Raw genomic sequence first — 21913 nt, 5'->3', positions numbered from 1 at the left:
TAAATATATTAAATGGTCGAAAACAAAAAAGCCATTGAAATCAGCGATAAAAGCAAGCGAGATTTATAATCGTGTTTCTTGGTAATGTTTATTGCTCGATTGTTTGCGAGAATTCAAAGGAAAACACTATTATTCCCTTAGCGAGACAATTTTTGGCATAGATTTCACTTTTCCGTGAGTGTGTCATGAAAAACTTATTTCTCTGGCGTTAATAAATAAGCATTTATGTTGACTCTTCTACTATTTGAACATTAGTAAATGTTTATACTTTTTTTAACCGACTTCGTAAAAGGAGGAAATTTTCAATTCGATTTAATTTGTTATGTTTGTTACTTCAGAATTCTGCCATTTATATATTGTTATGGACAATTTTTTTTTAATTTGAAGGACATATTTTAAAGGATAGATTAATTCCACAGAAATTTCATCAAAATCGGATTAATAGTTTGATTTTGAAACAAAATAACTGGTTCATGATAGTGATTATACGAAAAATATATATTAGTATTAGAATAGGTCAATAGAAATAGGTCAATGTTAATTTAGTTTTGCTACAATTGCAATCGATATTTTTTTTTGTGCGGTAAATCTTCTTGTATAGGGTATATAAATTCTGGCAAAAATAACCGTGTAGTATATTTACATATAATTTTAAACAGAAATCACACACCAGAACATAGTAAAGTTTGAAATATATTTTCTCTATATAATAAATACATATGTATCTTGAGAAGGAGAGCTTTAGTTATTTTTACTTTTTCTTCTTTTTTTTTTTAGATACTTGCAACATTAGAGAAATTGCAGATGAGTTGTTGGCCTTTTATGAAGGAACGGAATGCTCTTTTCAACCGACTTCAAAAAAAGGAGGTTCTCAATTCGGTTTCATTTTTTTATGTTTGTTACCTCATAACTATGTCAGTTATAAACCGATTTGGAAAAAACTTTTTTGTTCGAAAGGATGTACTGCAAGTAATTAGTCCTATTGCTTTTTTTTTTAAATTAGTTAAGTAGTTTAGTTTTTATATCCAAATAACCGGTTATGCAAAAAAATTAAGCCAGTTTCTTTCGTGGAACACAATTTTGAATTATATAATTTTTACTCTATGTTAAATTTTGTAGAAGTATGATTCGTTTGTTTGTAGGTATGTAAAACAACTAACTGCAATATTTTTCACGAACATTTTTGTATCACTGTCCGTGGTTTAGTCGGTTGAAACTTTTTTTAGGGGACACAGGGGTAAACGAGCATGCGGTCCACCTGATGGTAAGTGACTACCGCTACCCATGATTACCGCCAACACCAGAGGCCTTGCAGGTAAGCTGAATACATTTGTAGGACGTTATAGTTTGTATGAATAAGAGGGTTTATATTTTACTAAATATATTATTACCGTCTACCTACGTATCTTTTATTTTATACAACTTAGAATGGCAAACAAGCTGACGGCTCACCTGATGGAAAGTGGTAACCGTCGCCTATAGACATGAGCAGTACCATGGACATTACAGAGTATACTATATATACTCTGTAATGTCCATCCAATAGTTTAGTTTTTAGTTAAAAATAACTGGTTTTATCACAATTGAAGTAGATTTATTTTGTGGGAAACATTCTTTTTACTGATCAATAGACTCTTAGAACTATTAAACAATGATCCATATAAGTTATTTTGCTCATTGGCGTCCGAATGTTTTCGCATGAACTGTACAGTCATTGCTAAATAAAAATCTTTTCGTCATTCTAACATAAAATAGATTATGAATCAGATTCATACAAAGCTGTCTACTTATAAATTAGAACTTTCAATAGAATATAAATTACCACTTACCAGAGGGAGACTTTGTACAAAAGTCGTTTGCTTGGGTACCTCTGTCCCATTCGTGTTTCAACCGTAAAGTAGTTGTATTTGCATGGCTGTGTTTCGGTTTGAAGGGTGGGATATGGCGTGAATTTACTGGGTACAGAGGAATAACATCTGAGTCTTCAGGAATGGAAATGCATGGGGGGTATCATGGGCGAAACAATAGGTATGTTATGTCCATGGTACTGCTCATGTCTATAGGCGACGGTTGTCACTTTCCATCAGGTGGGCCGTCAGCTTCTTTGCCATTCTAAGTCGTATAAAAAAAGACTACAAATATTTGCTCTCACCAGTTTTTAAGTTAGACCTTCAGGAATACAAAAGTGGAAATCGTATTCAATTGGATTCAATAGTTTTTGCGTGATGCCATTAAAAACATACAGACAGACAGAATTTATTGTGCCTATTAAAACTCTTTACATTTATTATTTTAATATCTTCCATGTACATATATTATTCAGTTAAAATACTATTAATTATATTAGTAAGATGTCATTATAAATAATTACATGAACAGAATACGAAATTACAGTATTATTCACGTAGTAAGCCTTATATGAGCTTTAAATTAACTTTTTCATTGTATTAGGCCATATTTCTGAAATTAAAATTTACTGGCTGACGCATAGCGTTCCCTTATAGCTACCGGTATTTCCGGGTCTGTTTTATAACCCGGCAAGGTAAAAAAAAAGTAACATTTATCTAATTTGACTTATATTATCAAATTTATAGACATATAATGAACTAACTTTTGTTTTGTCGTTTGTACTTTTAGATTGTATATTAACATTTTACCGCACGGTTTTAATGTTTCACGTCAAACATCCAAATCTCTGCAGTAGTTTTCCGCCTTATTTGCACACGATTTATTTAAATATTTTGTTCTGTTTTGTAGATGTTGAGTTAATGTTATAAAAATATATATAATATATTTGTCTGGAAGAGATTGCTTAGAGTACTACGAGGTCAGTTAATTAATGTAGGTACACTGGCATATCTCATCTTTGGTAACAATATTTAGTCAATTTTATTTTTATTTTTATTAATTTGTATGGACTTTTTTCCTATTCGGATATGCCTTGAGCTAAAATACGAGTACATATAAATTTCTGGTCTAATTTGGCAGTAAAATAATGTGACAGTTACTAAGGCAAGTTTAGAGCCAAGTTAAAAATTAACTTTGTTTTATCTGTTGAACTCTGAACCCACATTGCCAAATAACGACCCGAGATATACACCTTTTACCTAACAATAGGCACAATCAGATCGATCGATAAAATCCTAGAGGCGTTGCTTTCGAGCAGCGCCCTCTGATTGGATCGTAAAACTCACGCAGCTGGCGCGCACGTTGCGTCGACTCGTGCGCAGATAATGTGGGCGACATATGAATCGTACAATATAAATAATGCCTTCGGTGGGGGAAAAAAATAAGAAAATAGTGACGGGTGTCCAAATAATAAAGGTTTCCTTTTCACGGACAGCTGAAATGAAGCCGGTAATATGTTTCATCGGTTAATACACATACTTGACCGTGAAACGTCATGTTTTCATGACGAGAATAAGAAATGTCACCTGTTTTTTTTTTAATAAATCATAATACACATGAATGCAAATTTATGTATACGCACTATAAAATATTATCAGAATATGTTACTGAATATAAAAATCAGTTAAATATTTGGATAAAATAATAAAAAATAAAGCTATTATACGTCTGCTCAATTCCTTTTTTCATATTTTCATTTTTTTTTTATATTTTCTTGGCATCTTAATATCACTACGACTAAATAACACTTCTAAATTATACAAGGATAATTATTACACGTTACAAGTTTGCATCACTGATATTATTATTTTTTGAAATTATTTTTTGTCTAAAACTGTTTCTTACTGACAAATGTTATTACAATTTTTATCAAGGTTAGTTTTATAGTTTATCAGAAGTCCGTGAATGAGGATCTATCTATCTATCCATTTAAGAGCTGCGCTCTTGTCGGTGGAGCTCTTGCCACTCACTACGATTTTCAGCGAGTCTCTTCACCTCTTGATACGACACGACACCAACTCCTTCCTTGAACTGCCTGATGTAACTATGTCTCGGTCTCCCTCTCCCCTTCTTCCTTCTATCTTACCTTCTATTATAATGTTCATAAGTTCGTCGTGTCGTATCAAGTGTCCTAACATTTTTTCCCTTCTGTCCTCAATAGTTTTAATAATTTGTCGTTTTGCCTTAACCCTAAGCAGGACCTCCTCATTGCAGTGAATGAGGATAATAAGACAGAAACCTTTTTTTTTTACAATTTACAGATTTTTATCTCTATTCTTAGATCTGACAATATGTTAATTAAGAAGTAGGTGTTATTACAAAATGAATATAATTTGAATAAAGAAATATATATTTTTAGTATCAAATTAATAGGTAAATCAAATTTACTTTTATTTTTAGTAACGAAAATAATATTTGCCTATACTACGGGTTCTATCAATATTATAATTGTTATAAATATTACGAAATCTAAAAATACAAGTAGATACCAAAGAACCGTGTGATATTTCCTTTAAAAAAAGTTAGAAAACTTTGGGAAGGTAGGTACTCGAGTTAATTTACGGTTACAACTTACCGGCTGCGAAGTAACTTGAGCAAATTAGTTTTAAAACAAGCACCGTAAAGCTTAGCTTAGGGGAATCGGGTGCTCTCCGTTTCAGCGTTCATGTTCAGGAGTTATCATTACTTAATAACCACTTTACCGTTCTTATTATGTAGATATAATCTGAAGTTGTAACAATGACCCGCACATAGAGGTTTGCTATGTTTATTGCCAACATTATAAATATAGTTCTAGATTTTTTTCATATGGCAACCTTCTTGTTATCTTGTGTAATTTTAAAATATAGTTTGACTTCATAGTTTTATCTCTACAAGTGGTATAGATTAATCAACAATTCACTGCAGCCTATTTCTACAATATTATCAAAGCTTATAGTTTAAAATCTACAAGTTATACGGATAGGTTATATCCTAGCATAGTACATAGGATACTTTATGTATTGGTAAAGTAATTATAGAGTATTAAATAAGTGGAAATAAAATAAAAATTGAGCACGAAATTTTATGTGTATATTTTTATTTTTATTTATCATCTCTCTCTATAAATCTTATAAAATACATAAAAACATAGAAGTAGTAATGTAAGTTTATTTAATATTAAAATTAAATAACTGTGCTAAATTTTAAGAGGCAATTAGATAGACAGACAATAGAAATAGGCCAGTTCCAGTCTTAGAGACATCGAGTAAACTGACTATAGGTTAGTAGTTAGTTAATATTAAAAATTATTCCTATCACGAGGATTATCATCTTTTAAATAACGATAAGCTATTATAAACTTTAGATACCTATTAACTAAGCTCAGTTTGATTTTTTTCTAAGTAGGTATAATAAGTATAAATGACAAATGACTTAGTAAAAAAATGTTGCTATTGTATAAAAAGAACTCAATTTTTTGTTTGTGGCAGTTAAAAAACCATTAGCTTATATCATCTTTCTCACATTTTATTCTAATTTTTACTTTCATATAATTATATTCGTCCTTGTCTTTCTCGATATAGATAATAGGGATATAGATATACAAAGCTGTAGAAACAGAAGAGTGCAAGCGATCTTTTCACGGGCTATTAAATTTGCTGTTATACTTTTTTATTACTATTTTATGGTAATCACTAGTCTTTCGTTTTGTTTTGGTATAGGAATTTGCGTATTTATAGGTGTGAATCTGTGTTTTCTGTTTATTTGCATTTATATAACGAATACTAGCAAATAAATTTAATAGTTACGAAGTGACATGAAATATGTATTTATGTATAAATAAAAAGGCGAGTACTGAATAAAATATGAAAGTAAAATAATATTATTTTATGATTTCACACAACTTTGTCACACAAAGGAAGTGATAACTTTATACATACATATATATCTGTCACGCCTGCGTCCCATTAGGGTAGGCAGAAACAATAGGACATCTAAACGTCAACAATAACTTCAAACGTGACAAAATTAATTTTAAATATACATTGAAGGTAAATATATCGTATGTAAAAAGAATTATGAAAATTGTTAATTGAAGTCGAATTACGCAAACACGAACTTTCCGAAGTCGGTTGTAAATTTGAAATCGGCTGATAAATATGAAGCAGTCACTTACAAGGAAGTTTCACGTAACCAGAAGTCAAAATATCACGACAACGCAACTCAACAAAATGGCGGTAATGTATGCGATAGAATAAATTAATGCAAATGACACATACATAAAGCAAAACGAGCTATTTGCGTCATTCACAAATCGATTCAAGATTTTTTTTTTTATACGAACACATCTGATTTTGTCTGTATATATAAAATATTATTCGAATGAAACTGAAAGGCGACATTCTTCTCACTCGCCGAGTTTATGCAAATAACTAAATTTGATATAAATTTTTAAGTTACAATAAAAAAGAAAAACGTGTCAAAAATACCATCACGTTTTTGCTTATGCGTATGTCTGAACCGATTTTGATAATGTTTTGTAATTTATAAGTGTTGTCTTAAATTAATTTTGTCATAATTTATAGCTGTTTTTTTTCGGTCAATCTTAAATGATAGAATATAAATAATAAGAATTATTACCGTTTTAAATTATTGAGGCATTTTTAAATTGAACATAAATATGATTGATTTATTTAACTTTGCTTTTACTGGTAAGCTACATTTAATTCATGTGTATTAGGTACCATTAAAAAGCAACCAACAGAAAGGATGACATTTTAAGGAAGTCTACTCGCTAAATTACTTCTAAAACTTCCATAACACGAAGCAAACATTTAAGTTACAGGGGAAAAGATAAGATAATAAAATAATTACATGCATAAAAGTAGAGAAAGTATGTATTGAACAGAGTCAATTGGAGGAAAATATCTATATTTTACTATTTAGTACTCACTACTTAAGATGGATGGATAGAATGTAAAATACTTTATGTACTGATGTACGCAAGCAAAGCCGCGGGAAGCAACCAGTGAAACACAATTTAGTTGGCTCTGAATCACGAGGTAAATTGAAAAGAAACTGAGTCCTTTCACCTCGTTTTTTATAACATTCAATAAAAAAATAATATATTATTTTTTTAATATAGAGAACTAAAGACAAACTCAGACAATATATGTGACTGGAATATTTATATGACGACATATTTCTGAATCTAGCTCGATATTTGCTTGTAGGCTGAAATTTAATTATACATATATATGCATACCATATTTACGTGTCTTTCTAGAATGTCTCCTTTTACTACTAACATTCGCCTGCGATTTCGCAGGTGTGGATTTTGGAAGCGGGGGATCTCTACCAGAAAATGGAATTCTAAATTCTCGGTTTCAATTTCGTGTTTTTCTTTATATCGAAATTGGCCCACTAAATGGAACTTAACATTTCGTTTGTCATAAATCTTACTGTACTAGTTCCAAGAACGTTATTTTAACTTATTAAACATTTTTAAACGGTATGTTTTATGTGATTTTAACATCAAATTTGTGTTTCGTTCGACCCCGAAATTTCGAAATTGAAAATATTTTATGGTAGGCCTTCTGTTACTAAAACATGTAATTAAGACCTTCGAATATACAAATGTGAAAACCGCATCTAATCTGTTGCAGTATTATTAGGTATATAGAAAATTAATAATACTGCAAAAAATAAATTTATAAATACATTTAAAATAATTGTTATGACTTCTATCACGTATCAATTTTGCTTAAATTATAATAACAGAGATGGTCAAGTTACAATTATATTATATGTATATATATACATATGTAGATACTAGAAAGTAAATAAAACATCAGAAGATATTTATATAACAAACAGTGGAAATTTCATTGAAATTTCCGTTGTTTGAATGAAATGAAATTGAATTGAAATTTAAATCACATTGTTAATGTCACGTGTGCCTACTGAATATATTTTGGTGATTTTATTCAGCAACAATTAATAATCGATTTAATTTTATATTAATAACTAATTTACATATTAATGTGTAAAATACATTCTTTAGTACTTTATATGTAAAGAGGCTAGTAATTTGGGTTCACCTGATAGCATAGGATGCTTTTCGACGGTTAGTCGTAAAAAATAATAATATTCTAAATAATATGGACAAAACATTACAGTAAATACAGAAAAGAGAGCCTAGTTTTTAGATTATTCCAAATACAATTAAAAAAGTAGTTGGTCATAAATTCTTAAGCATTGAGGTAAACAATGTTTATTTATGAAACAGAGTTAAAGAGATAGGTAAATTAGGGTAAGTAAAATAGGTAAATTCTATGATTGTGCAATGATCTTTATATAGCACAGTAAATTATTTTGTAGGAAGAAGTGTAATGCAGGGTTGGTAACTAATATATAAATATGAATCAATTGTTGTTCGTTAGTCTCGCTAAAACTCGAAAACGGCTTGAACGATTTGAATATGTTTTTTTTTCTGTTTTATTCACTATAATATAGAAGTGGTTTAAAAAAATTGGAGAGACCCTAAAGATCAGTCGAAAAATCTAAAAATCAAATAGGTATTTTATATGGGAATTGTTGTTTCAGATTACTTTTAATAGATGGCGTTGTAAGTGATACGAAGTTCACCGAGTCATCAAGTACTTATAAAAAAGTTATAATTCCAAACTTTTCAGTCAACAAAATAACGATATCACAATAAAATGTCTAATAAATTGCGCTACGTATGTAGTAGCCATTTTAACGTTTTTTGTATCAGATATTTAATATCTATAGTTTATGAAACACGAAATCGAAATTCGAATTCAATATAAAAAATTTAAAAATGGAATACTGTCAAAACGTACCTTTTTCTCGGTCAGTTTCTCACACCTCCTCTGTTTGCATATCTGATGCGACTTGTCGTTGCGACATGGCGCACAGTCTCCGCAATTATCCTTGCGCTGGCAGCCTATGCACTCGCCGCATCGCTTCCTCTTCTTTTTAGTCTGTGACGCAAAGAACTGGATTAAAGTTATTTTGTTAATTTAATAGCATCACAAAACGATACCCAAAAGTACCTAGTTTCCAATTTCAAAATTCATATTTAGACATTAACAAAATAATTTCACGCAATGTTTTTTTTTTCAAGATAAAAAGTAACGTAGCATGCATACGGTGAGATGTTTTATAGACACATTAGAGAGATATAGATATACTATTTATTGTTTTCTCCAAAAGATTATTATAAGAATACACCATTACTAGAAATAATCCGCTGAGAAAACAATTTAGATTTAAAATATTTAAATTTAAAATGTGAAATCCTGCATATATAAATAAATCTTTGCTTTTTACCAGATAATATTTTGCTGCACAAAGAAAAACAGCGTTAACATAGGAATTAATTGTTTAGAAAAACAATTATTAAATTCGATTCAAAGTTAAGAGATAGTGTCGATTCTGAGACGTATTTCTCTAAACATTTTTTTTTTAAATTAGATATTTAGTTTTGTATGAAAGCGGAATCTTAATTCTAAGAACTAAATTTTGTATATTAATGCCCATAGAATAGTATTATTATTATATATATATATATATATATATATATATATATATATATATATATATATATATATATATATATATATATATATATATCATCATCATCATATCCCTTAACTGCCCACTGTTGAACATAAGCCTCCCCCTTGTCGCTTCTTACGACACCCACGGGAAAGGAATGTGTGGCCCATTCTAGATAGCCCGTGCTGAAACCACACGGTAATATAAATATAAGCAAATTGAAGACCTGCGCTTTTTAGATGTTACTTAAATCATAAGAAATATCATAGCAGAATATAAACTAGCAAATTAAACAACAAAACAACTTCAACTAAAATTCGACTCGACTTTAAAGGTTCGTTCACGTTTTTATGTTCAAACTTTATTTTCTTATTAAATATTAAAAGAAAGATAATTTATATATTAAAAACTGTTTTTATAAAAGCTCTACTGAATACAATACTGAAGAATGATGAAGAGAATGACTGAAGATAATAACGAACTTTGTTAGTTATGAACGATGAAATAATGTTAATGGATTACTTTGTAGATTTATATGTACTATATTTTATACCATAAAGGTGGCAAACAAATATACAGCCCGTTTCATGGCGAAAGCTCACTGAAAAAACTTTAATACGCTTTTTTTAACAACTCCATACTGTAAGATACGTATTTGATTTTGGATTAGACAGCATTTAGTAGTAGCTTCGAAAGCTTTAAAAAATAAAACCCCATAATTGGATCAAAAGTACATGATTAGCTCCATTCATTTCTTACATCAGAAACTTCTAGAAACTCGCTATAAATGAGTGTTGAAAATAGCTTAACATTTTTTTTTCTAATTATAAATTTGAAATATTAAATTTCATCTGAATTTTTTAGGGTTTAAAACAATTTTAAAAGGTGCTATTAAAATTTTATTAATTGGTGATTTTTAGTTCCAAAGTTTGAATATTTATTATTTAATCAGGCATAATGCAGGAGAGGTTTGAATGTAATTTGACAATTTGAAGTACTATGTTCTTAATTAATACTGTTTTTTTTTTAAGTATTTCTAAGTGACTTCTTATGTATTATATTTCTTTTATAAATTAAAACTGTAGTGTAAGAGTATTGATCATAATAAAAACATTCAATTAACGGCCAGACAACAATTTGGGTACATACTGCAGTCATTTTAATGACTCGTCTCGGTTGTGCGCCGGCGCATTCAATCGGAGCGACTGACTGCATTCTACTTGCAACTCTTTGACTTGAACTCTTTCTTGTCCTTGACCATAATTGATGTAGTTGTAGTCGAATAAATAAGAATCGAGATTTCGTTTCCCTGCTTTCATTTTTTTTAATAAAAAAACTAACGTGCATGTTTCTATTGCACTAGTAGAATTTAAAACTTTAGTCTCCTAAGATACTAATGATTTATATTTCAACCGTAATTTCATTAATTTGTTTAAGGTCGTAACCATTTACCTTTAGGAATACAATTATGAAAATCACATCTAATTTAGTGCAATTTTGTTCTTATTAAGACGTACATTTTTCTTACATATTTCACATATACAGATATCGGTAAGTTATAATTTGTATTATAAGATGACAAGTATTTTCTAATTGCATTCAATAAAAATTTAGACGTGTAAATTACGAAGTTTACATACCTAAGTGAAAGATATTGTAACACGAATGTAACCATGCTATGTAACAAGTAAGGGAAAAGAGTTAATTTCATGCAAGCTTTTATATTTATGCATTATTTTACGGAATTTGAATAAGTTTCCGCCTGCAAAATGTGTAGGTAACAGCTGTGACGCAGCAAGAGGAGTGTTGTACTCGTACCGCCATTTTTATGGTGTAATTTCATTCGTGCATGCCTCGGTTATCTTCGGTTGCAATCGGAACCAACCGATCGTAGTCCCGGCCAACAGCTGACGAAAATTTTAAAACAGAACGTAAACTGTTTTTGTTTAGAAAAAAAAAGAGGATAGAAACATTTTTTAACGGCAGACGCGTTTTTTTGTCTATGCTAGCCTATTGCCTCTAAAAAACATACACATTTTTAAAGTTTGGTGTTAACTAGCTCTTATAATCTTTCTAATTTAATGAATTACTTTATCTACGAGACCTCTTAACAAATATTACAGATGGATGTATTATAGTTAATTCTTTTTTTTTAATAGCCATAGATTACAAATTAACTATGTTTCATACTTACAAAAAGTATTTAGTTTTAGTAAAGGTTTTCAACCCTTGCACGATGTAAAAAGGAGGGGTGTTATGTCTCTATGGGTATATTCTTTAGCATAGTAGATCGTATAACGAACCCATTTAGGTTCTTTTTATAGTGAATTGCAATTAGGATTGTAATCAGTATGTTGTAACATTAGTAGCATACCTCTTAGAAATTTGGCGATACGATAAATATTATTTAGCTAATCATTTAAAAAAAAAACAGTGTAAATATTATATTATTATTATTAAGTTTTAATTACTTATTATGTAAATTTCATGATTTTTTTTTTCATTTATATAGCACAAACAGTCATTACATTTATAATTAGGTATTTACTATATAAAAGTTAGGTGTATTTTTTAAATTATAAACAATTATAGTGATAGTAAAAAATACTTATCTGTAAAAATACATATAACTTGCTAATTATCATTACTTTTTCGTATAACACTACTTTACGATTCGATTGATCACTAAATAAAAAAGAATGTACAATTTATTTCTCGAATAAAATAAAACAAAAATTATATAAATATTTTTTACACAACTAAGAATGGCAAACAAGCTGATGGAAAATGGTTACCGTCGCCTTACACATGTACACACTAAATGTCACATTATTATATTTTATTGCAGTGTAGATTATAATATTCGTATCTATAGGTAATACTAATTATTAATTTTATACAACGATCTGATAAAAATACTGGTAATAAGTAACATAAGAAAAAAAAAAGAATCAAAATCTCTAAGCTTAAGCAGGCTCACAGATGTCTTTAATATCGACTAATGAAACTAATGAGAATGACATTCAAATATTTAAAAATAGAACACTTGATAAATTCCTGTAAAGGTGTACACGTATATTACCATCTGTGTAGTATGAAAAATAGTATTAGTGTTGAAACACAAGCATTTACTCTTAAATAGGCTATTATTATCCCGACAAAAAAATAACAGATAATTAGATAAGGTATGCTTAATTAAATAATACATTGGTCGCATTTGACTGTAATTATTTGGAATTATATTTACTAAAGGATTTTTTTTCAATTTAATCTTTAAGGGGTATAAAAATGTCGTGTCACGGTTTTTTGGTCGCACTTTTCCGAAATGCTGGCCATCTACTTAGGTACCTCTTCTCCATTCGTGTTTCTGGATGTATGGAAAAGATATAATGGTGTGATATATTATATATATTTTTTATAGTTTTACATATTAATATGATTTGTTATATGTGTCTACAGAAAATATTATTGAACTATAGTTTTGCCCACTTACCCTTGTTACATTGTTCTAGGAATTACCATGGTTTTCCCTAACGCTGACTCATTCGTATGGGTAGCTGGCATTATTATGTATATCATTAATCTATGACTATCAACACAGAATATATTTCAATGATTATTCTGTTTACATGTTACAAAAGGAATGAACCTACTCCATTTTATTACATGACACATGACAAGTAATCCATATTTTTAAATATTAATTAACTTATAATAAATATTGTATGTTTAAATGACTTCAATAAGAAAGTTTCCAGTTCATCAATATTTTTGTGTTTATCTTACGCAAAATCTACGACTATTAACATAGAATATACTTCAATGATTATTCTGTTTTAAGTATAATTCTTTGAAGGGAACAACAGTTTTCGTTCATTCATTCAACAATTATTCTGTTTATATGTTGCAAAAGGAATGAACCTACTCCATTACATGACACATGACAGATAATCGCTATTTCGAATTATTACTTATTTTATAATAAATATTGTATGTTTAACCGACTTTAATAAAGAGGTTTTCAGTTTAACAATATTTTTGTATTGATCTTGTACTAGTATTGTTAGAATTGATTACTTTTTTTTTATTGAATGCATTTATAAGTAACTTTAATTAAATATGTAACTTATATAAACATAATTTATGCCTTTACAAGGGAATACTGATTTTCTACAATTGATGTTTTTATTACTACATTATAAAATATTAAATCTAATATTTTTTTAATCAATAGATTTTTAATTAAACAGGCACTTACAATTAAATATGTAATTAAAATAAATATAATTTATAATTCACATAATTAAAGCTTGTTTTCCACAAAAAAAAACCGACTTTAATTGTGGCAAAATTAGTTATTTTGATTTCAACTCTGAACTACTGAAACGATTTCGATAAAATTTTCATGCGATTAATCTGTAAGTGTTTTCTTTCAAATAAAAAAAAGAAAAATATACAACCAAACTGAAAACGTCATTTATGTTGAAGTTAAGTAGTTGAAGAAAGTAAATTATTTAATATAATCAACATAGTTCGAACCATATTTCTTAGTGTAATTGTAGTTGTTCCGTTACTGTGACTAGAGTTGGACTATTTATATTGTTTCCGTTAAACATTATAGATATGCAATTCGTAGTTTAATCGATTTCAGCAATTATTTTTTTTTCAATTACCAACTCGATTAACTGATCGACATTTGCTTGTTTAATCAACTAATGTTAAAAATAGCCAATTTATCCACCACCACCGGCATCCTATCCACTGTTTTGAGTTATTTAAATTCAAAAGATCTTCGTAAATTGTAGAAGCCTAAATTGAAATTGAAATTTAGAAAATATCATTGCAAGTAAATATTTTATTAAGAACTACCTACTTATATTAAATTACTTTCATTATTTATTTTAATATTTACTTTTATCATTTATAAGATTAACCAATCAACTAAATTAATAAACAACAATCAAGATCATTAAACTCGGGAACTTTTTGTCGTAAAATATATGTAAATACAATATAAATAGAAAAAATCTAAAGCAATTTTTATTGAATTAATTCGATGTTGTTATAAGAACGCTATGACTCTGCCAACATTTTTATTTTTATTATATCTATTTTATTGTATTAATGAATAACAAAATAATAATACCAACTTCGTTTAAATTTTACAAATGTCGAGAAATTTATTTGATCTTTTCAAAGAGTATAAATTATTTTAAATTTACATAATTTTAAGTTTCTTTAAAGTTATTTTTTCTGTAATACATCAATATTAATATTAAAGAGAGTTTATATTTATAAAAAATATACCATAACGATTTATATAACGAGCTCGTAAGTTAAATACATTAAATTAATTCTTCTATAATATAAACACCTTTAACAAATCTAATTATTAATGAAGTTGAATTCAGATAAATATGTGGTGTATAACTTTAACTACTCTATCTAGGATTACAGTTGTCATTGACTTATTTTTTTCTTTCTTTTTTGTACGAGTATAACTTAGACTGTTAAACGAGCTAACGGCCCACCTAATGGAAGTGGTAACCATCGCCTATAGACATAAATATATGGACATAACAGACTATACTGTGCCACCCATGATACCCCTCCTGCGCTGTACTTTCTAAGGACTAAAGTGTTATGCCTCTGTATTCTGTTATTTGCGTGGCGACTAAGAGAGGGTGAGGGATAGGCAGCAGCGTTCCTCTTAATCTTCAAAGCATAACTGTGGTTGCCAATCTGTCTGCCAAGCGTGGCAACTACTGGCAAAACCCTCCTAGAGGGAACCATATGTAATGTGATGACAAATATGTGATATATAAAAATATGTGATGATGATGACCCTGTTATTTCATTGCCATATTCCACTCTTCGAACCGAAACACATATTATTATATTATCTTATGTTTTATTAATATTTTAAACGCTTGATAATTTAATTACATATTTTTTTTATTGCAACTGGCTGCAAAATGTCTTAGTGTCTAAACAATAGTAAAAATAACGTTGAAAGACGGTAATTAGAGAGGCGCGCATAGACACGTAGTGCCAGCTGCTCGCAAAGGTGTTCGCTCGTGTTATTAGACTAGGAAACGTTGACATTTATTGTACAAGAATGCTGTCCCAGTATGGACCTTTCCCAGGTCTTAGATGGGTTTTTTATCACAACCCGGTTACAATTATAAAGTATAGTATGAAAAATGCTACAAAGAAATACCTAGCATCACAAAATAGAGGCATTCTATTCAAGTTTGCCTATGGTTGGTGTTGTTTTTATAATCTTGTGTAATTAGATACAATTGACACTGGAGAGTGGAATAGTAACAGAAATTACATTATAACATCAAATAACGTGATCACTAATTAAACGAGAATAAACGATAATGTGGAAAGCTTCAAAACTGCCGCCTAATTGCACTCGCTGTTAAATTTGAATGAAAGTCATAAAATTTTCTAAGCAGGACACGCGTAAATCGCCCGACTTTAATTTGTGTTTTAAACGGGAGAGGAAGTTAATTTATTGGTGGAGCAAGAGAATCGGCTAACTATTAAATTTATAGCCGCGAAGACAGAGAGTTCGGCCATTTCGAAACTCGGGAGCGGGAATAAAAACTGCTCCCCGAATAATAAAAGGTGGAATTACGGCGAAAGTTTCTCTTTTTCGGGATTTCTCGTATATCCACTTTCTACGGGCTGTAGTCGGATGAAATTCTGAGAATTCTCATATCTTTCGTCGAATATTCAGTCAGCTTTTCACGATTCCCCGGAGTCTTGTTTACGCAATTCTCCGATTCGCAGAAAGGGAGATTAGTTGTTGTGTCTGATTTTATATTGTTGCTTTTGAGTGTGCTCCATTATACTGTGTGTTGTTTCAAAATTAATTCCAATTAATATATTACAATATAATATTAAAATGGACATCGCAGCAAGAAAGTCATTTATATGATTCATCAAGAGAAGTCGAGTCGAATTAATGAAAAGTAAAAACATCGTTATTCTAATAAATAAGGCCAATTAGTAAATACATAATGGAGATCTTACCTGTTTTTCACTGGATATGTCGTCGAGCTCCATGGGCCCGGTTGCCATGGGCGGTGCTCCGTGCATTGGTGATTTGAAGCCAGCTGTAGAAGACACCGCAGCAACCTGTCCACTGCTTTCTGAGCCTACTTCCATATTGGATCCATCTGACTCAGAACTATTTGCACGCATTTTCCGCCGTTCTTTCTTTCTAAAATCAGATCTCGTCGGCGAAGAACCGCTACCGAAACCGTTTTTCTTTTCATATCCGTTATCTATTAACATTGGATTCTGGAAATTGCTATGATGTAACCCATTAGGAGTGTACTTATCCTGTAAAGCTTTAACATCAAACGGTTCATTTTTTAACACGTGCACAACCGTCGGGCTTTGTATATTCTGTAATAAACTCCCATTCTGATGAATAATTGTCCCATTTTGGTGTAATATACCATTTTGTGTTGGAAATGCATTTATTGTGGCGATGTTTGGTTGGTACAGTTGTATATGTCTATCGTCGATATAAGTCTGACCGGCTGGAGCAAGTTCCCTCGCTTGAAGTGGCGCGGGGATAATTGGATAACTTCTAGCATTTACAGCCGTTAGAGTATGGAATGTGGTTGCATTGACAGGTGATAACGTTGTAAGTGTCGTTGACAAGGGAGTTACTTGCGCTAATGTTGTTAAATGCGCTGGTGACGACGGCGTGGTTAGTTGCGTGAGTTGGGTTAACTGACTAGGACTCGCGCTAGGCGTCGGACTGGCTGTGACCGGCACTGGGGTTACGCTTGGCAGACCCGTTTCGGGGATCACAGTTGTTTCTGGAAATGTTTGGAATTGGCTTTGGAAGGACGGCAGCTTGTTGGGTATTGGCTGCAATGTGACCGGTTGGTAGTCAAGTGAGGCGGAGAATCCCGCTCGTAGGATAGCGTCTTTTGAGTTCAGCGGCATCGACTCCCATGGTCTATATTGTGGTTGACTGGCTATAACAGAGACAGTGTCGCCTGTCCGTTCATAGTACTCCCAGCCTGGATCGAGGAGGCGGCCGTCAGCTGTCAGTATGCGTTGTTCGTTGTCTGCCATCTCGCCGAATGTGGAAAACGGCGGCAGGTGCGCGCTCTCCGCGCCTGCCTCGCTGCTGAGCGTTTCGCTCATGACGTTTTGCCACGACGATGCCTCATCGCGTTCATCTCTTATGCTTTATACAAAAATAAGCTCTACTAAGTCTATTGTTGTACTGAACACTCGGAACTGCACTGGAACTTATTAATTTGTACTCTATGACCTGGCTCCGACAATTTGTTATAGTCCGCGATACTTTATTATAGCACTTAATTTATGGTTATACGGCACACTGGTTTACACTACACTAATCACAATATCTTCGTTTGCCCACTAAGAAATAAATAATGTAAAAAATCCTTTATAACAGGCAGTTAAACTTACACAAGTCTTACGAACTATGGGTTTATAAAAATCTTTGGCTGACTTTTTAGAAAATGCTCGAGGAATTGTTTCGTTATCAATGTATGCAACGATCGATAAAATATTTTGTGCACTCGTTTAACGATTTCTATTATTTTGGAACGTTTAAATACTGGTCGTTGATAGATTTCTTAATCTTTCGCTCGTTTGAAGGCTTCTTTTTATTGTAAATACCGATCACTCAGACTTAAATTAATTTGTACTGTTTGGGAGTAGCGTATACTATTTACGATTTAGCTTTGTTAACGTTAAAAGGTTAAAAAAATAGTGCTTATATTTAGATTTTCGAAACGAAAGATATGACTGGAGGCTTTGGTTTGAGGATTTCGTGGCTTTTGGTTGTTTATTTTCTTCTTCAGTTGCGATGACTTGTGTGGAGGTCTCAGTAGATGTTATCCGTACGGCCTGGACCAATCTGTAAAAGAAAAATAAATATTAGAAAATATTTATAAATTGTCAAAAAAATCGAAAAATAAATCTTTGGGACTCAGTGGATAGGGCTTGTGTTCTTAATATTCAGTATATAATACAAAGATGCACTATGAATTTTAGAAATCCCTTTTTAAATCAATAGATAAACCTAGTTCTTATACAATTTATGGACACTATGTATACATTGTGCAAAGTTCAAGATCTGTACAATATTCTTGGCTGTCGTGAACTTTCTGTATAAGAAGAAAGGTAAAAGGGAAAGTGTAAGGAAATTGTAGAGTTATGGGTAGACTTGGACATGTTTACTGCGATGTCGGCGGCGCATGCGTACGCGAATGTTTTGAATCGAGCGCGAATCGATGGCGCAAATAATCGACCATCGCGAATTATTCGCATTTGTTTGTTGTTTTCGGTTTGCAAATGTATTATTGCATATTGTTTGCAAATGTAATGTGTTTTGCAATGTGAAACAAAATTGTTTTGTACAACAAAGAAATGTTTATGTGACTAATTATATTTTAATTTCACTATTTTAGTCACAACGGACGGTGAAGGAAATTGTTGGAGTGGAGGTCGTGTACAGACAAACGCTCTGTGGGTTGATTTCTCTCATGACAGATAGGTAGAGAAGTTTGAGAAGCAAAATGGATACAAAAAAAAAAAAAAAAAAAACAGAAGGCGGAATTGGATAATAATAAAAGTAATGTTGAAAGAAACCTTAACATTAGCAGTAGATCGGAATAGAAATAATGTAATAATGAATCTATTTTTATGTAACACTTTTGGTTGTCAGGCATTCGGTAAAAAATAGATAAAGTATCGTTCATGCATTTCCAAACTTAATGACTTGAAGCTTTCAGTTACATTACTCAGTAACTTGCCATATCAACATGCAAACAAGCTGTTTAGCAACAGAATTCATTGGTTACACACTGCTGGCTACCTGTACAAGCGACTTTACTGTTCTCGTTTGACTTTTAAATTTATATTTTTTTTTTATTATTAAGAAATTTAAAGATGTATCACATCATCAACATAAACATTGACATTCCGATTAAAATTAAATTAAAAAGGGAAATTATGGAGAAGTATAGTTTACGCAAAATAACCCATAATCTGCGGTCGCAAAATCCATTATCGCTTGATGCCGCATCCAATGCCAGTCGAGTAGGCATCGCAAATCGGTCGTGCCATTACAGGCAGTAGATAAAGAGTTCAGGCGATAATCACGTTGTTCATAACGTTGTGACGTCACGCCTACCTCGACCTGACCTGGTTATACTGTGCGTAGTATGTCTAGCTGGTTGGTTGGTTGTAAATTATATTTATAAGCGCAGAAAAAATTATATATTATTTATTTTTTATTGCACAATAAAATTTGTACAAATGCCGAGCTTAATGCCGCATGCAACATTCTCTACTAGCTGTTTGGTAAAAACAGAAAGCGTTTGAAGGCAGTGGCGGTGAAGATACATGACATAAAAATATATATTTATCTATTAATATAAATTAACATAATAATAAATATAATATCGAATAGTAATATGTTTAAATTCAAATCAACTTTAGTCAAATAAAATTGTTTACAAGCAATTTTAAATTGCCATTCTTTTTTTAAATTTACTGCAAGGTTTGGAACGTTGTTATCTGTTGAGAAGAGCCCGCAAGAAACTCAACAGTACTCTTTTTAAATAGTGTTTTTAAAAACAGTCTGCGGAATAGATAAAAAAAATACTCATACATAAAGGATACAATGAAATTAAGTTACATAATTAATAACTACAACTAAACAAATCTTAAAAACAATTACGGTATAAACCATCAAAATTGGGAAGCTTCAAAACTTGATGGCTACTCTAGATATTTTGATACTTCGTAACATGGTAGCAGCACGGATCATATACGAGAGTAAACATAGTCTATTATTAGAAAGGTACGCTAATAGTAAAGCTACGCTCTATTTCGGTTGTACTATTTTAGGGGTAACTATTTTTGTGATGTTACAATTTGAAACTGTGTCTTTTCCCATTGATCGATATGCGATAAGGCAGCTTTCATAGACAACATTTTTACTTAAAATTTTTTGTAGGTAAATAATGGGACTAGAAATAAATTTGATAATCCATTCCTATGCCCATTATTTTTACATATATATAATATTATAAAGAGCTAACATTAGATTATTTTATATATCTTTTATTATAGAAAGCAGTATTATCAGCATAAGTAACATAGGCCATATATTATTAAAAAAAAATTTGAGTTCTCTACGAAAAGTATAATAACTTAAAATGCCTATTAAAGTTAATATAAAATACTAATTTATCTTTCTATTTATTTGCTCATATGAAGCCGGGATGGATCGCTAGTCATATATATTTTGTTATTCTGTAGTATAGATGACATTATTGTCTATAAAAAGCCATGCTTGAAGCTTATCTAAAAATAATACAACAATTCCCCACAACAATAAATAGTAACTGTCTATCAAGGAATTTATATATATAACCTTCTTATTTATAGGTGAAACGAAACGTATCCAATGAAAAAGAAAATAAAAGATTCTATATTTAAATATTATTCATGAATGGAATGAATCACGTGTTTCTGCAGATATGATAGATCTAAATACGAATCTATTATTGAATTGACATTTTTTACCAGTCGTGTTCTTGTCATATTTTACCAAGTATAATTATAAATGCTAAGTATATTTTATTTATATCGAATCGATATCGTTTGCAGGACTTGTGACGTCAACACAGTGCTTTATTTAATAACACGGTTGGAATGTAGTCGTTTGTCAAAAAAGAATGTTTCAATTTCAGCTAAATTAAGAGCGTACGTACACAGCACTAATATATATATAATATACACAAAACATAAGTACAGATAGTATGATGATCCGTCTGCCAAGACCTTTTTCTTCGGAACGCGTGGAGGTATCATATACTCAGGTTTGCAATTTCTTAAAGTAATGAAAAACTCAAGCTTTTAAATCGACGCAATCAAAATACGACTGTTTATGTTCCATTTGTATCACATATTTTTACAATTGTAAAGGGAATTAAAACCTATAGGGTACTTCTCGTTGACTTAGAATTATAAAATTTAGCAAGAAGCAATTTGCAAAAGCACAAGTAAAGGAAAAAATCCGAAAACCATAAATTAGTAAAAAAAAAAATTACCTTGAATTAAAAAAAAAATAACAGGGTAACATAACACCTCAGTCCTGAGATGAATTTGACACTTTCTTTGAAATTGAACATAAGAGTAAGATATAAAACAGTTTAATAGCTAAAATACGTTTATGAGAGGGATATTCAAACATTATTAATATTAAAATTATAAATAACATCAGTGTTTATACATTTATTTTAAATGTATAAAAACTATATATTTTAAGTGTATATGGTTCCAGTGCTACTTCGCTACCAAAGGTTCTACCATGAAAAGTTTTTTTGAAATTTCCAGGCCGAACAAAAGAAAAATTTTATATACA

The 21913-nt window shown here is 30.6% G+C and overlaps 1 protein-coding gene across 3 annotated transcripts in view; it reads right to left on the bottom strand.

Moving 5' to 3' along the window:
• LOC113511908 (methylcytosine dioxygenase TET) overlaps positions 1-21913 on the bottom strand; it is a 177270-nt gene that overhangs the window by 143831 nt on the left and 11526 nt on the right. For 2 of the 3 annotated variants that reach the window (XM_052894489.1, XM_052894491.1), the window contains exons 2-3: positions 16516-18394; positions 8754-8909 (exon numbers count right to left, since the gene is read on the bottom strand). In XM_052894489.1, coding sequence (XP_052750449.1) covers positions 8754-8909; positions 16516-17649 — 1290 coding nt within the window. In that variant the 5' untranslated portion in view covers positions 17650-18394. The remainder of the gene's footprint in view (positions 1-8753; positions 8910-16515; positions 18395-21913) is intronic. The other variant, XM_052894490.1, reaches the window with a different exon arrangement.

The sequence above is a fragment of the Galleria mellonella genome, unplaced genomic scaffold, assembly GCF_026898425.1.
Source record: "Galleria mellonella isolate WM207_F2 unplaced genomic scaffold, CSIRO_AGI_GalMel_v1 utg213, whole genome shotgun sequence".
NCBI lineage: Eukaryota > Metazoa > Arthropoda > Insecta > Lepidoptera > Pyralidae > Galleria > Galleria mellonella.
This window is presented reverse-complemented; position numbering and strand designations above follow the sequence as displayed.